This window comes from Mustelus asterias, chromosome 23 (assembly GCF_964213995.1).
Source record: "Mustelus asterias chromosome 23, sMusAst1.hap1.1, whole genome shotgun sequence".
NCBI classification, from domain to species: Eukaryota; Metazoa; Chordata; class Chondrichthyes; order Carcharhiniformes; family Triakidae; genus Mustelus; species Mustelus asterias.
Genome location: NC_135823.1, coordinates 39,402,074 through 39,416,476, shown reverse-complemented (window position 1 = coordinate 39,416,476; position 14,403 = coordinate 39,402,074). Strand labels below are relative to the sequence as shown.

General features: G+C 46.7%; 1 protein-coding gene across 1 annotated transcript; it reads left to right on the top strand.

Annotated features, from left to right (window-relative positions):
- Positions 1-711: 711 nt before the first annotated feature.
- On the top strand, positions 712-14,034 carry LOC144510381 (uncharacterized). The gene is made up of 3 exons (XM_078239817.1): positions 712-1,021; positions 6,328-6,504; positions 12,711-14,034. Exons 1-3 carry the CDS (start codon positions 887-889, stop codon positions 12,738-12,740), a joined length of 342 nt encoding a protein of 113 aa, XP_078095943.1. The 5' UTR covers positions 712-886; the 3' UTR covers positions 12,741-14,034.
- The last annotated feature ends 369 nt before the right edge of the window (positions 14,035-14,403 follow it).

Genomic DNA, 14,403 nt, shown 5'->3' with positions numbered 1-14,403 from the left:
TGACAATACCCAGGTGCCAACACTTCCCAGAGCTGGTGGGATTTGAGCTCAGGCCACTAGTCCGATACCATAACCACTAAAGTACTGTATCCAGTGAACTGACTGGCCACAAGCTGTACCCGAACAAGAAGAAGTAACTACTGGAAAGGGGCAGAGAAAATGGAGTAAGAGAAACGATGAATATGAACCACCATATGATGTGTAAGGGCCTCTTGGTCCTAGATGAATTGCTCATTATTGTGTATGTCACGCTTGGGATAGAGCAGTGAGACCTGATTAGCCTTTGTTTGCACTGATTCATAATATCAGTGATTAAAAGTAATCTATATGTGTAATTTTATTTGATTTTTTTTTCTCCACGTTGTTTAATCAGAGTGCAGTACTCTTTAAAAGAGGCAGCACCGCGAGCGCGATCACAAGTTCTGGTAATAAAGGGAATTCATTCACAAATCAATGTTCTTAAACGCAATCACACAATCACTCGTAATTCCTGACTGTCGGTGACAATCAATCGGAACCCAAATTAAACATGCTCTGATCAGCCTCTGCACTTAATTTGTTCTGCAGGGCAAGGAGAAAAAAATCTGACAGTCGGGAAAGATGGATTAACAACACTGAAGGTCATAAAGCCGTCATCGGGCCGATAAATCAAAACAGATTGCTCAATTGCCAAGGGTCAGTTTATCTGCCAGTAAAGCAGGTTCGATAACGGGGAGGTGACGGGCTAATTTCAGGCCCCGGGTTAATTACACCATAAATTGTGATCTTGTTCGTACATGTCTGGACTGCTTGCGCTGTTGTTATTAACCGGACTATATGTTCAGTCTCTTGTTCTGTTCTAATGTGAAGAATTCCAGCTCCAGACAGAGGAAGTGTTTATATCTCCATGCGAGATTTTCTTACTGCCACACAGCATTGGTATGTTACCTGGCCCACGGAATTGTGCAGGAGGCTCAACAGCGAATGTTGCCGAGTCATCATGGAAGCCACTAACGGTTCTGCTGAAAGGTTATGCTGCCAGGTTCCAGTATTGTCTGTTTTTATTATGGTTCAGCTGGATCTTGACATCTAGTTGGGGTTTAGGAATCCCTTCGGGAGAGGGACTCTGGCTAATGTGTTGCCTCTTCCTGTGGTCACTCGGTATGGGCTGAGTGAGAATAAGACAGGATTTGGAGCACAGGAACATTTGGCCAACTGGCTTATATACTCGCCATCTACCTCCTCAACTATTGCATCCAATCCTATCGACATATCAATCTTATCGCTTTTCTTCTGCTCAGGGTTCTGGCAGCTATTTGACTTAACGTTAACTCTCTCTCCATAGGTGCTGCCAGACCTGCTGAGTATTCCCTGCACTTATTTTCACATCTTCAGCATCTGCAATATTTTGCGTTACATTGTATTTATTTTTTCCTGGTGTGTTTATCCATCTTTCCCTGAATCTGTACTATTTGCCTCAACCTTTGCTGTGGCAGCCATTTCCACATTCCCATCACCCTGGGTATTTTTTTTCTTTTGAGTTCCAGATCAGATTTATTACTGACAATCTTTCATCTACGGCCCCACGTTTTGGAACCTCCTCTTTCCCCCCCCGCCACCCCCCCAAATTTTCCAAACGTCTCTACAGTTAACTTACCAAATCCTTTTCATAATCTCTCTACCTCTCTTTTGCTGTTGATCAATCCCCCCACCCCACCCATCTTCTGTGACCTTCCCTGGTCCAAGCTCAGGCCCGAGTATCTTTTTGTTATGTCCCGAGATCTTCCAGCTATATTTTCTCCAGTTACACCCTGATACTCATACCTAAGATGTCAGATTCCCCTGTGATCGACGAGGTGTTTTCTTAACGACAGATTGTGTAATGGTGCAAATTCCTTGTTTACTCAGGGTAAGGGTTGGGGTACACTCGCTTTATAACTGTACAGTCAGCCACTGTACAGCACAAAGATTACTCTCCACATAAGTATCGGATGCCTGTTATTCAGCAAGCTAAGGGTTAATGCCTGTTCTGTTATACCCTAACTGAAATAATAAGCAAATGTCTCAACTATTAATTCATGAGCTACTAATCACTTGACAGAAAAGCCTGGAATTTGACAGGATTCAAAATTGGAATTTTAATGCATATTGTGGATGTGATATAGGACAGTAGTTTAACTGCCTTTTATATATGTATGGAAATTGCCCTCGGGTCACGGTTTATTAGCAACATCATAAACACAACAGCAACTTGTCTTTGCTTTTCCTATCAGAACAGTATATGAGTTATTCTGAAGTAATTTATATTTCTCTTAAAACACTTGCTCAGTGTGATGCTATTCCACTAACTCGGTAACCATGCGAAGTGTCTGTATATTTGGTTATCAAAAATAAACCTCTGTTTCACAATGTAATAGTGATAACATTAGTATCTAAAGACAGCAGGGGACTGGGCACGGGAAAAGGTCATTCAGCCCACCTAATAATAAGAAAAAGGACTAGGGTCCTCTGCCGCTGTTCACTAAGATTATGGTTGATTTAGTTATGGTCTTAACTCGACGGTCTACCTGCACCCCTCCATTACCCTTGGTGCCCCTGCGAATCAAAGATCAGTCTGTCTCAGCATAGAATATGATCTAACCTCTGCTGCTTCCTGAGGTAGAGAATTCCAAAGATTAGCAAGTGCCTGAGAGAAGAAATTCCTCCTCCCCTCCATCTTAATTTCATGACACCTAATTTTGAAAAGGTACCCTGGCTCTACCCCCACTCCCCGAGCTCAAGTGTCTCCCACAAGGGTGAATAGTCTGTCAGCTTCTACCCTGTCATCTCCTCAAAATCTTACATGTTTCAATTCGATCACCTCATGTTCTTCTAAATTAGCAAGAGTATAACCTCAACCTTTCCTCAAGATAACCTCTTATGAGAAAAACCTTTGAGGAATCAACCAAGTAAACCTTCTCAACAACCTACAGAGCAAGTATATAATATGGAGACCAAAACTGGATGCAGTAGTCTAGGTGTGGTCTCAACAATGTCTTGTAACAGGACCTTTAGCTTAAGGTGTCACATCAACAAAAAAAGCTCATGGTGTAGTGGGTAATATATTAGCTAGCAGAAAATGAAGAGTAGGCATTCACGAACATACAAATCCGAGTAGGCCACTTGACCCTTGAGCCAGGTCCTCCATCCAATAAGCTTATGGCTGATCTGATCTTCGGTTCCACATTCCCGCCTACCCCTGATAATCTTGTATTCACTTGGTAATCAAGAGTCTATTAATCTCTGCCTTAAAAAAATTCCATCTTCTTTTGAGGAAGAGAGTTTCAAAGATTCACCAAAACAAATTCTCCCCATCATCTATCCTAAATTGGTGAACCCTTTTAAGTGGTGATCCCTAATTCTAGATTCTCCCACAAGAGGAAACATCCTTTCCATATTTGGCAGCTCTAGGGTTTGAACGGCCTACTCCTAATTCGTATGTTCCCCACTTTTATAATCCATCCCCCTTGCAATAAAAGCCATGCCTGGGAGAGGAGGTACAGACTGTGCCTTTACAGGGGCCCAGGCTTGGACAGCTCTGCTCCTCTCTCAGGTGGCCACCTCACCCTCAGGGGAGCAGGCGCCCAGGACTCAACTTGCAGCTTTGCTTTACCAGCAGACTCCACAAGCCACACTGAATGTCCTGACTGAAACCCGGCCACTGTCCCAAATTCAACAAAGCTCCTGGACATGGCACCCTTAATAGCCACCTCCTGAGAGACCTACCTGACATGGCATCAGTGCCATGGCACACCCCTCTCCCAGGCCTTGCCTCCTGGTTCTCCTAACCCTCCTGATTGTACTTCACATGATTCCAATTTCCTGCGGCAATGGTCAGGTGGTGTCACCATACAGCTGTGGATTTTGGATTAAGTTTGGCAAGAAACTTGTATCACTGATCTTCCAGGCTATTGGAGAGAGAGTGAACAGGGAGGAACCCCCTGATTCCGGGAGGCTTGGAAACCCCAGTCCAGCAGCTTAAAACAGATGAACCCCATCCATGTCACTTACCTACCAGAGCAGGAGATGATGTGGGTCTTTCCACATACAGGGAAAAGCAAACATAGCCCCAACTTGGGCAGCAGGCTTGGCCAATAGAAACTAGTTGAGGAAAGCACAACAGAAAGGGAGCACGTGAGTGAGTGAGAGAGAGAGAGCAAGAAGGAGGGAACATGCAAGAGGGAGAGAGTAAAGGAGCAGTTTAGTACCATCACATAGAAAAGATATCAAAATAATAGAAAAGGGGCGTTGTAGTTTCACCAAGATATTCTGAAGGGCAGAGTTAGGATGACAAATTTGAGACATTTGGGCTTTTTCACTAAAGCTGCAAAAATGTGCATGAGTGTACTCTGAGACTAGGAATGAGCTGGATACACACACACAGGCTGCACAGTGTGGAGACATGTACACATGCACCCTGACTAGCCTCTTCCTCCTCCCTTCCCAAAAACCTATCCACACAGTGGGCTGGGTGAGGAGACAAACCTAGGCTGCAAGGCAACCTGCTTCCAACTCTCACTTTCATCTGAATTCTGCTGAAGCCAGTTCCGAGTAAGTGCCAGCAGTGGCGGACACAAGGTCAGTGTTAGTTAAGCCCATTCCTTAGCCCGCCCTAGTCTCCTCCCCTTCCCTGGTAACCAGGACCTAAGACATAAAGGCCGGGATTCTCCCCAAAAAAACTAAGTTCCCAACATGCGGAAAAACGGGAGTATTTCGTACCGTTTCTTTTAGCATGATTACCAGAACGAATCTCCAACGTTCTGAGCACTGCAGAGTGCCTCAGCGTGATTTACTTAGAAAAGTGGTGTGTGGGGCCTATTCCCATGAGGGAGGCTGGATCCAGCATGCTGAGTGGGCCACTGCACATACACCGATCTCCCAATTTCCTGGGAGATCGGTACAAATATCATCCCAGCAATGAAATCGCTGGCCTCTCGCCTCTGCAACATGGACATCACTGGCCAATCACCCGCCATGCATATCACTAGCCTCATCACTGGCCTCTCACCTCCTCGCGCACCCCCCCCCAACCCAGACATCGCTGGATTCCCCAACACTCCCTCCCCGCCCCCCTTGCCCCCCCCCAAACTCGACATCGCTGGACTCCCAAACCCAACCCCCGAACTGGACATTGCTGGACTCCTGACCTCCCACCCCACACACACTGTACTGTGCTGCCAGGCCCCTGTTCAGCCACACTGCTGCCTTTCACCCACAGTGCGCTGGCCTCATTGCTCCCTTTCACCCACAGTGCACTGGCCTCACTGCTGCCTTTCACCCACAGTGCGCTGGCCTCACTGCTCCCTTTCACCCACAGTGCGCTAGCCTTATTGCTCCCTTTCACCCACAGTGTGCTGGCCTCATTGCTCCCTTTCACCCACAGTGCGCTGGCCTCACTGCTCCCTTTCACCCACAGTGTGCTGGCCTCATTGCTCCCTTTCACCCACAGTGTGCTGGCCTCATTGCTGCCTTTCACCCACAGTGCGCTGGCCTCACTGCTGCCTTTCACCCACAGTGCGCTGGCCTCACTGCTGCCTTTCACCCACAGTGCGCTGGCCTCACTGCTGCCTTTCACCCACAGTGCGCTGGCCTCACTGCTGCCTTTCACCCCCTTCCTGTGAGCATTCCCCCTTGCTGAGTGAGGCCCATGTGCATTGCCCCCCTCCCACCCACCCTAGACACAGTACCTTGTTGAGTTAACCCTATCAGCACCAGATGGCTCCCCCTCTATTGAAATTAGGCAGCCTTTACATTATTCACCTTGAAATTTACCTAACGGGCCCATGAGTGGCCCAAACAGATTGTATCTGGACTCTCTTAACAAGGCAGTCACGCCAGGAAGACGGCTCAGAGGAGAATGGTGAGCAGGCCTGGCTGTGGAGTAGAGGTGTGAGCTGCTGTACTCGATGGAGGGATGTTGCCCAAGGGGTTGCACAGCCAATGCTGTCTGGGAGGCTGTGGCTGTAGCTGTAAGTGCCCAGGCACTGGCACGTCGAACTGGCAACCAGTGCCGCAAAAAAATGAATGACCTTCTTCGTGCAGGAAGGATGAATGTTCATCCCATACCGAAACCAGTCACATGTGCTGCATTTACAATGTGAAACAATGCCCAGACACCCCAGGGCCCTCCACCAACCGATCCACCCCCCAGCACATGCCTCCAACCCCTGTGGCACCCCCCCAATCAGTACCCCACAGTGGCGAGGCATTGCCCTGATACAATCCACCCGTGCGCTTCCACCCTCGACACACATTGCACCCCGTGCCCTTCCGTAGATCATGCTTTCAATCCCCCTTATGTCCCCACAGGAGAAGACCGCGCATGATAGAAGAGACAGGGAGAAAACTGATGGTGGTGTCCTCACAGAGCAGAGCGCCCTGGTACAGGCAGGGGAAGAGGAGCAGAGAATGGTGACCGACAGCCAGGGCGGCATCCGACATGCAAGTGAGCATCTGCTGAACCCTATTCCGAAGATCTTCTTTGAAGTAAGTGCCATGCTGCGCAGCCTCTTTTCCCTCCCTTCCACTAATGTGTGTCCTTTCTTACAGGGGATGATCCTGATGCCCCAAGCCCTTCCGGTGTTGCCGCCCCCCCACCCCCTCCCCCATCCCACTCCTGCTGAGACTCCCCAGGACACCTCAGACGACACCTCGGAAGGAGGCCCTGAGGAATCCTACGAGGAAAGAACCAGTAAATCGGCACAGGTTTCCATGATACAAATCACCAACACAGAGACCACCACGATGGTGGGGAATATTAGTGGTGAAGCTTAAGGGTCACTTACTGATGAGCACTTCACGGCCACTGATGCACATCGGGTGGGGGCAGGAACATCTGAGGGTTCGGGCACTTGGAAATCTGCTGGAGATGAGGATTCAGCTGGCCCCGAGCCAGGTGTCAGGCCTCTAGGATTGGTCATCCCAAAGCTGGTGGAGATGCATCAGCAAACCTGGATAGTTGTAGATGGACAGTCAGCAACCATGCTGCAACATGTTTTGAGGAGTCAAACAGATGCTGTTGCAGGAGATGGTGCCGGCACAGGGTGGTGCCCAGGTTAACACTGCAAGGATGGAGTCCGCATGGAAAAGTCTGCATCAGGGATTTGTCCTCATGGGTGACAGGGTGCAGGCCACCCTGGAGAGACAGCAGGCCATGGCAGAGACACAGCGGGCTACGGCCGAAGATGTTGCTGGTATTCTGGAGACACATCGGTCCATGGCCACCGGTGTTAGAGGCATTTTGGAGACACGGTTGGCCATGGCTGGGGCTCTCTCAGGGAATCTGGAGATACAGCAGGGCCTGGCTGTGGGCCTCAACAACTTAGCCTGGGCTCATGGGGCTAATGCTGAGGGGCTCAGAGCTTGGCTCACTCACAAAATGCTGTAGTGGAGAGGTTCCAGAGCTTGGCCCAGTCTGAGGACAAGTGCTGAGGGATCACAGACCATGGGGCAGATGCATCTGGGCATCCAGGACTGGCAGAGCCAGGTGGCGCCGGGGCTTGTGGAGTTCAGTCCAGCTGCCCTGGCATCCCATGGAGGGTCCCCAGGGCCTATGGGCACCCCGAGGAAGGAGGAAGGGCTGGAGCCCATGCTGAGGCCTTCCACCCAGGAGACTGTGGACGTCACCAGACCTTCTGAATTCCCCCCTTCCTCACACCAGTGCATCTCAGGGCCAGATGAATGAACAGGGTGGCACGGAAACATCAGTGTCATCCACAAGTCAGCTGGGGTCCTCCAGGTCTCTCGGCCCCCCAGGGGTCAACCGCCAAGGGCATCACAGGCAATGGGGCACGGATCACAGATGGGCGCCTCCACCTCTAATGTCCAGCCTGGGGGGTCACCTAGACATAGCCAGAGGCCACGTAAGATAAGAAAGTTGTAGGGTCACTAAGAGGGCATGGGTGAAGGTCAACATTTATCAGGGTTAAGGTATTTATGAATGTTAAAATCACTTGTAAATGTTTTTTGCACCCTATAGCTGTGACTAATCTGTCTCTGATTCTCCCCCACAGGGCAGAGTGTACCCCGATTCCATGCGTTGAGGCGCAGAGCATTGTGCTGCGCGATATCGGCCCTTCGGGCAAAAGTTACAGAGCGCCTCACCTGCTTTCCCCAGCATCCAGCAGACCCTGTGTCAAACACCACCCCCTGGCATCTGCCCCCCTCCCATCCCGCCTCACCCTGGCCCATTGGCTCACATCCTTGTGGTCAAAACCCTTACTCCTATGTGGGCCCAGGTGCCAGCACTGTCTCCTTGCTCAGGCGGAGCCAGCGCCGGCACATGGCCTTCAAAGGACTTCCTTGTCCTGTATAGCCTCTGTCTCTGCATTCTCCTTCCCCTGACACCACCCCCCCCACCCCCTACGGGAGACTGCGCTGCCCTCCTTCTGCAGGTTCTGGCAATGGCTGGCCTTGCAGTGGCCGTACGATTCCCTCCACTTTCTCAGCCTCCTCCTCCTCAGCAGCTGCCACAATGATGTCTCTGAGACCAAAATCCACCTACACGGTGGGGGTTACAGAGAGAGAGAGAGAGATAGATGCATGTCTTTCTTTTTTACTGTCCCGGGACCCCCACTCCCCCACTGGGACCAGTGTCCCCACTTGTGGATGCTGGCAACACGACACAATCCGGGGTGCCATGCGTCACCTCAATACATTGCCGTTCCTCTCTAGCTTTGCTTCTTCAGTGAAAAGGCAAAAAAAGGTTTTATTCGCTCTGTTGCTTGGCAATTTTTGAATGGTCATTTTTTCTTCATTACTCTTTCTTAAATGATCAATTTGCTTTGGCATTGTTATTTACATTTTCATCGTACCTGAACTTTGTTTTTGAAATTCACGTTTAATGTATTGTCAAAGTTGATTGCTTTTAGGAGAGTTGGTAAAAGGGGTTAAGGGTGGCACGGTGGCACAGTGGTGAGCACTGCTGCCTCACAGCGCCAGAGACCCAGGTTCAATTCTGGCCTTGGGTGACTGGCTGCGTGGGTTTCTTCCGGGTGCTCTTGTTTCCTCCCACACTCCAAGGATGTGCAGGTAAAAGCCAACTTGTGTGGATAGAAATAGCGCATTATTTCAAGTAAATTGGTTGGTGCTAATTTACTGGAAGGTTTTGCCATATTTAAACTTGAAACTGAAATTAGGAGTCATGTGTCAATAGAATAGACACTGCTAGTTCAAGATATTCTCATTTGTACATGGGATCATGTTTGTGATCCTTGAGGTTCAAGTCTTTTGGATGTGGCTATCCGGATATTGCACAGAGCCAGATTCAAAGAAATGGAGATGGTTGCACAATATAAATGCCCAGATTGTGCGCAATTGACAAAACAGTGATTGTAAAGTGTGTTAGGCTTAAACCTGAGCTTTTAATAGGGTTTATAAATAGAGACAGAGAGTACAAAAGCCAAGAATTTTGCTAAATCGAGATAAAGCAGTTCATTCCCATTGTTCCCAATTATGGGCACCAGAAAGATGTGAGGGGGAGTGTTAAAGTCAGGGATGGTGTGGGATAAAGGGCCCAGAAACAGGCAAAACACAAGAGCCCACAATTTCTCTCCCTGGCCCTGAATAAAGTCTTAACATTCCATTTACCTTCCTAATTTCTTGCTGTACCTGCACACTAACCTTGTGTAATTCAGGTATAAGGATAACCAGATACCTCTGAACTACAGAGTTCTGCAGTCTCTCTCTATTTAAATAACATACTGCTTTTCAATTCTTCCTGCCAAAGTGGGCAACTTCACATTTTCTTACATCTTCCAAAGTCTTGCTACTAACTTAAGCTATCTATAATCCTTTTGCAAACTCTTTGTGTTCACTTTTTAACTTGCTTTCCGATCTAATGTATAGTGAACCTTTGAACTCTTGGTTCAATCACTTGATGAAATTCTGGTACATAACAAAGAAGCTCTTACTCGAGACATTCGATCACTTTGCGGGGGTGGATCTACCATGGGTGTAAAATAGGTGATAGGTAATCAGCTAACATCAATTGTGTATCTGTTCTTATTTTCAGGCAAGGTGTAAATCGGGCTAATGAGTTAAAATCGCCCCCTACATGTTCTCTGGTGTCAATCGGGGGACTGCTTCCTGAGCTATGCTGGACCGGTTGTGGAGAGGAAGTTTGGGAAGATCAATGCTTAGTTCCGGGGTGGAAACAGGAACAGGAAGGATCCATATTCTTAAGAAATTGGAGTGACTCCATCTTAAACTTGTCCATCTCTACAATCTTGATTTTAATATAACCCAGCCTGTTGGCAGAAGCAGGTTTGGGGCAGACACCAATTCTCATAACTGATCTGACTAATTTCATTGGTGTGTAAAATTGGGCATATGACTTGAATCTGCCCTGTTCCTGCTGGGAAGGTTTGGTTAAAATTGGAGCCTAACTATCTATTGCAAAACTCAGGTTTTCCTCGTACCTGGCAGCCCCAATTTAAATCCCTATGCTGTACTCGAGGTAATATCTGCCAGGGTGTGTGGAGTGGGCATTGATAGGGTTGAGGGTCCATTGCCTAAGTATGGGGTTGTGGGAGTGGATGAACAACTGCCAGGATTCTCATTTTGAGTTGTCACCCAATCATTCATCATGGTGCAATAGCTGAGAACATTCATTGTTAAGTTCACACAGGACAATATATGAGATACAAGATGGCTGTTAATGCCTGTGTAACCTGCAGATCAGTGTAGAAAGGAAGCAGGGATGATCCAGGAAATAATAGGCGGGTGAGTCTGGTGTCAGTGGTGGGGAAACTTTTGGAGAAGATACTGAGGGACAGGAAATATATATATAATTTGGAAGAAAATGGACTAGTTAGTGATAGGCAGCATGGTTTTGTATGAGGAAAGTCATGTCTCACCAACTTGATTGAATTTTTTGAAGAGGTGACAAAGATAGTTGATGAGGGATGGGCTGTGGATGTAGTTTATATGGAATTTAGTAAGGCATTTGACAAAGTCCCACATGGCAGGCCCGTACAAAAACTAAAATCTCATGGGATTCAGGGTGGGCTGGCTTTATGGATACAGAAGTGGCTTGGTTATGGAAGACAGAGGGTAGCGGTGAAAGGGTGTTTTTCAGAATGGAGATCTGTGGCTAGTGGTGTTCCTCAGGGCTCAGTACTGGGACCCCTGTTGTTGTATATATAAATGAACTGGAGGAAAATGTGGGTGGTCTGATTAGTAAGTTTGCGGATGACACGAAGATTGGTGGAGTTGCTGATAGTGCCGGGGATTGTCAGAGGATACAACAGGATATAGATAGATTGGAGACCTGGGTAACAGAAAGGGCAGATGGAGTTTAATCCGGAAAAATGTGAGGTGATGCATTTTGGAGGATCTAATTTAGGTGTGAATTATACTGTAAATGGCAGAACCCTTAGGAACATTAACATGCAGAGGGATCTGGGCGTGCATTCCTAAATTCCCTAAAAGTGGCAACACAGGTGGCCAAGGTGATTAAGAAGGCACATGGCATGCTTGCCTTCATCAGCTGGGGCACTGAGAAGAGTTGGGTAATCATGTTGCAGCTGTATAAAAACTTGGTTAGGCTGGATTTGGAGTATTACATGCAGTTCTGGTCACCACACTACCAGAAGGACGTGGAAGCTTTGGAGACAGTGCAAAGAAAGTTCATCAGAATGTTGCCTGATCTCAAGGGTGTTGACTATGAGGTGAGGTTGAATAAATAAGATTGTTTTCACTAGAAAGATGGAGGCTGAGGGGAAATCTAATAGAGGTCCACAAAATTATGAGAGGCATAGACAGGGTGGATGGTCAGAGGCTTTTTCCCAGGGTAGATGTGTCAATTATAAGGGGACACAAGTTTGAGGTGAGAGACAGAAAGTTTAGGGGAGATGTGCGGGGAAGTTTTTCACTCAGATTCTGGTGGGTGCCTGGAACACGCTGCCAGAGGAGGTGGTGGAAGCAGGCACATTAGCAGCATTTAAGAGACATCTGGGTGGGCACATGAATAGGAAGGGAATAGAGGGATATGGACTGAGTAAGGGCAGATTTGTTTTAGTTTATTTAGGGCATCATGATCAGCACAGGCTTGGAGGATCGAAGGGCCTGTTCCTTTGTCGTTCTTTGTTCTTGTTAGAGTCATAGAGTCATAGAGGTTTACAGCATGGAAACAGGCCCTTCGGCCCAACTTGTCCATGCCGCCCTTTTTTTTAAACCCCTGAGCTGATCCCAATTGCCCGCATTTGACCCATATCCCTCTATACCCATCATACCCATGTAACTATCTAAATGCTTTTTAAAAGACAAAATTGTACCCGCCTCTACTACTACCTCTGGCACTTATCACTCTGTGTGTGAAAAAATTGCCCCTCTGGACACTTTTGTAACTCTCCCCTCTCACCTTAAACCTATGCCCTCTAGTTTTAGACTCCCCTACCTTTGGGAAAAGATATTGGCTATCTAGCTGATCTGTGCCCCTCATTATTTTATAGACCTCTATAAGATCACCCCTCAGCCTCCTATGCTCCAGAGAAAAAAATCCCAGTCTATCCAGCCTTTCTTTATAACTCAATCCATCAAGTCCCGGTAGCATCCTATTAAATCTTTTCTGCACTCTTTCTAGTTTAATAATATCCTTTCTATAATAGGGTGACCAGAATTGCACACAGTATTCCAAGTGTGGCCTTACCAATGTCTTGTTCTTTGTTATCAATGTGAGTTGCTGTTTTCAGGGCGATGGTGGACAAATGAATGAAATATAGGAATCACTGACCACTTCGGACAAAGCATTGATCCTGAAAACAGCTACAAAGGACCGACATTAGCTCTTTCTGATAATCTGTGCATAGTAAATAAGAATGTTACTGAAAATTAACTTTTCTCTCTTGCAAATTCTAATTATTTTCACTGGCTCATTAGCCAGCGACACTGCAATTGATATAACCAGGAAAGGAATAGATCATCACCCAGGATCAATACCACAGTGCCAGTGCGAGGATGTGAAGAAAGTATGAGCTCTCAGACATCCCACTGAGCAATCAGAATGAAACACTTTATTATTCTTTCATGGGATGTGGATGTCACTTTGTTGATCCTTAAAGCATTGCTTGGATTTTAGTGGAATTCAACTGGAGTTTCCGCGAAGGGTGAAGACGTCAAATCCTAAAGTTATAATTCCATCTTGAGTTAAATAATCATGTGATCACTGTAATCAGTATTTCTTTCAGTTCATAGAGACAAAATGGTCTTGCCTCAACTCCTGACCAGTCTCAAATTTAATTGACTCCTTGACTAATATCAATGTGATAAAGCAGCAGCTGTGAGTTATGTAGCTCAAAAGTGCCCAGGTTTCCTGTTCCACCGTCTAGTGGCAGAAATTGGGTATTATTCTTTCAAATATTTTGTTTTTGGTCTAATTCCCCTTCCCAAGTTGACTACACATCATAGTGGGCGTTGGTTCAAGGGATGCTCAGCACCCTCTAGAAATAGACCTTGGATGTGTGGACGTTTAGACAATGAAGCAGCAACAGGATATTCGCCTGTGGGGCACCACAGCCTTCACCTGACTTCTACCCATATCCACTATCCAGAAAGGACATTGAGCCATGATCAAAGCAGCCAGTCTGGTTAACTTATCTCCATCTCCCCTGTCTGATTTCCCAACTCTCAGTGAAGTATCGTACACGGAAATGGGCATCCTAGGAACAATGAAAATGCCTTATGCTCAGCAAGCACGTTTGAGAGATACCCCATTTTATCCTTCAGTCAGTTTTCTTGAATTATACTGTTTCTTGACCTCGTAGTTGTTCTTTTTTATTGCTGTCTCTTGCCTTTCAGAGAAAATGTTACTGCTGAATTTCACCTTTCGAAGTTGTATCTGTTGGGATTTGAACCCATCGCTAGAATGAACAATGCTTGTTACTATTTGTCTCATCCTACAGGGAAGATGGGGCAGGCTCTGTTGCACAGACCAATGTTTGCCTGCCTTCCATTAATTTAAAGGGGTATCAGACAAACTGTGCCATAGGTATTCCATCTTCCCCAACTGATTCTCTGCTCCTGCCACGCAATGCCTAATACCTGGATGGTAACCCTGAAAATCTAATAAACCATTTGGAAACTTTTATCAATGTCTCTGTCAGAATCTTGAAAATTTCAATTTGATTTCATCAAGGTCATCATGTTTCCAAAAAAAGAATATCAATCAAGCTCTTGAACGTTTCCTCCCAACTTTTTTGATTTGCAGTTGTTGAAAGTTAATTGGAAACTTTAATAATGAGGAGCTGCAGATGATGGGACAGAGGGAGAAAAACAAAGATATCCCCTTGGGACATTTGCTAAAATTTAAAAAAAACTTGATGTTTGACATCTAGCTTACATTCTAGAAATTCCCAGACAACACTCTCATAAAATCAAACTTCAGGT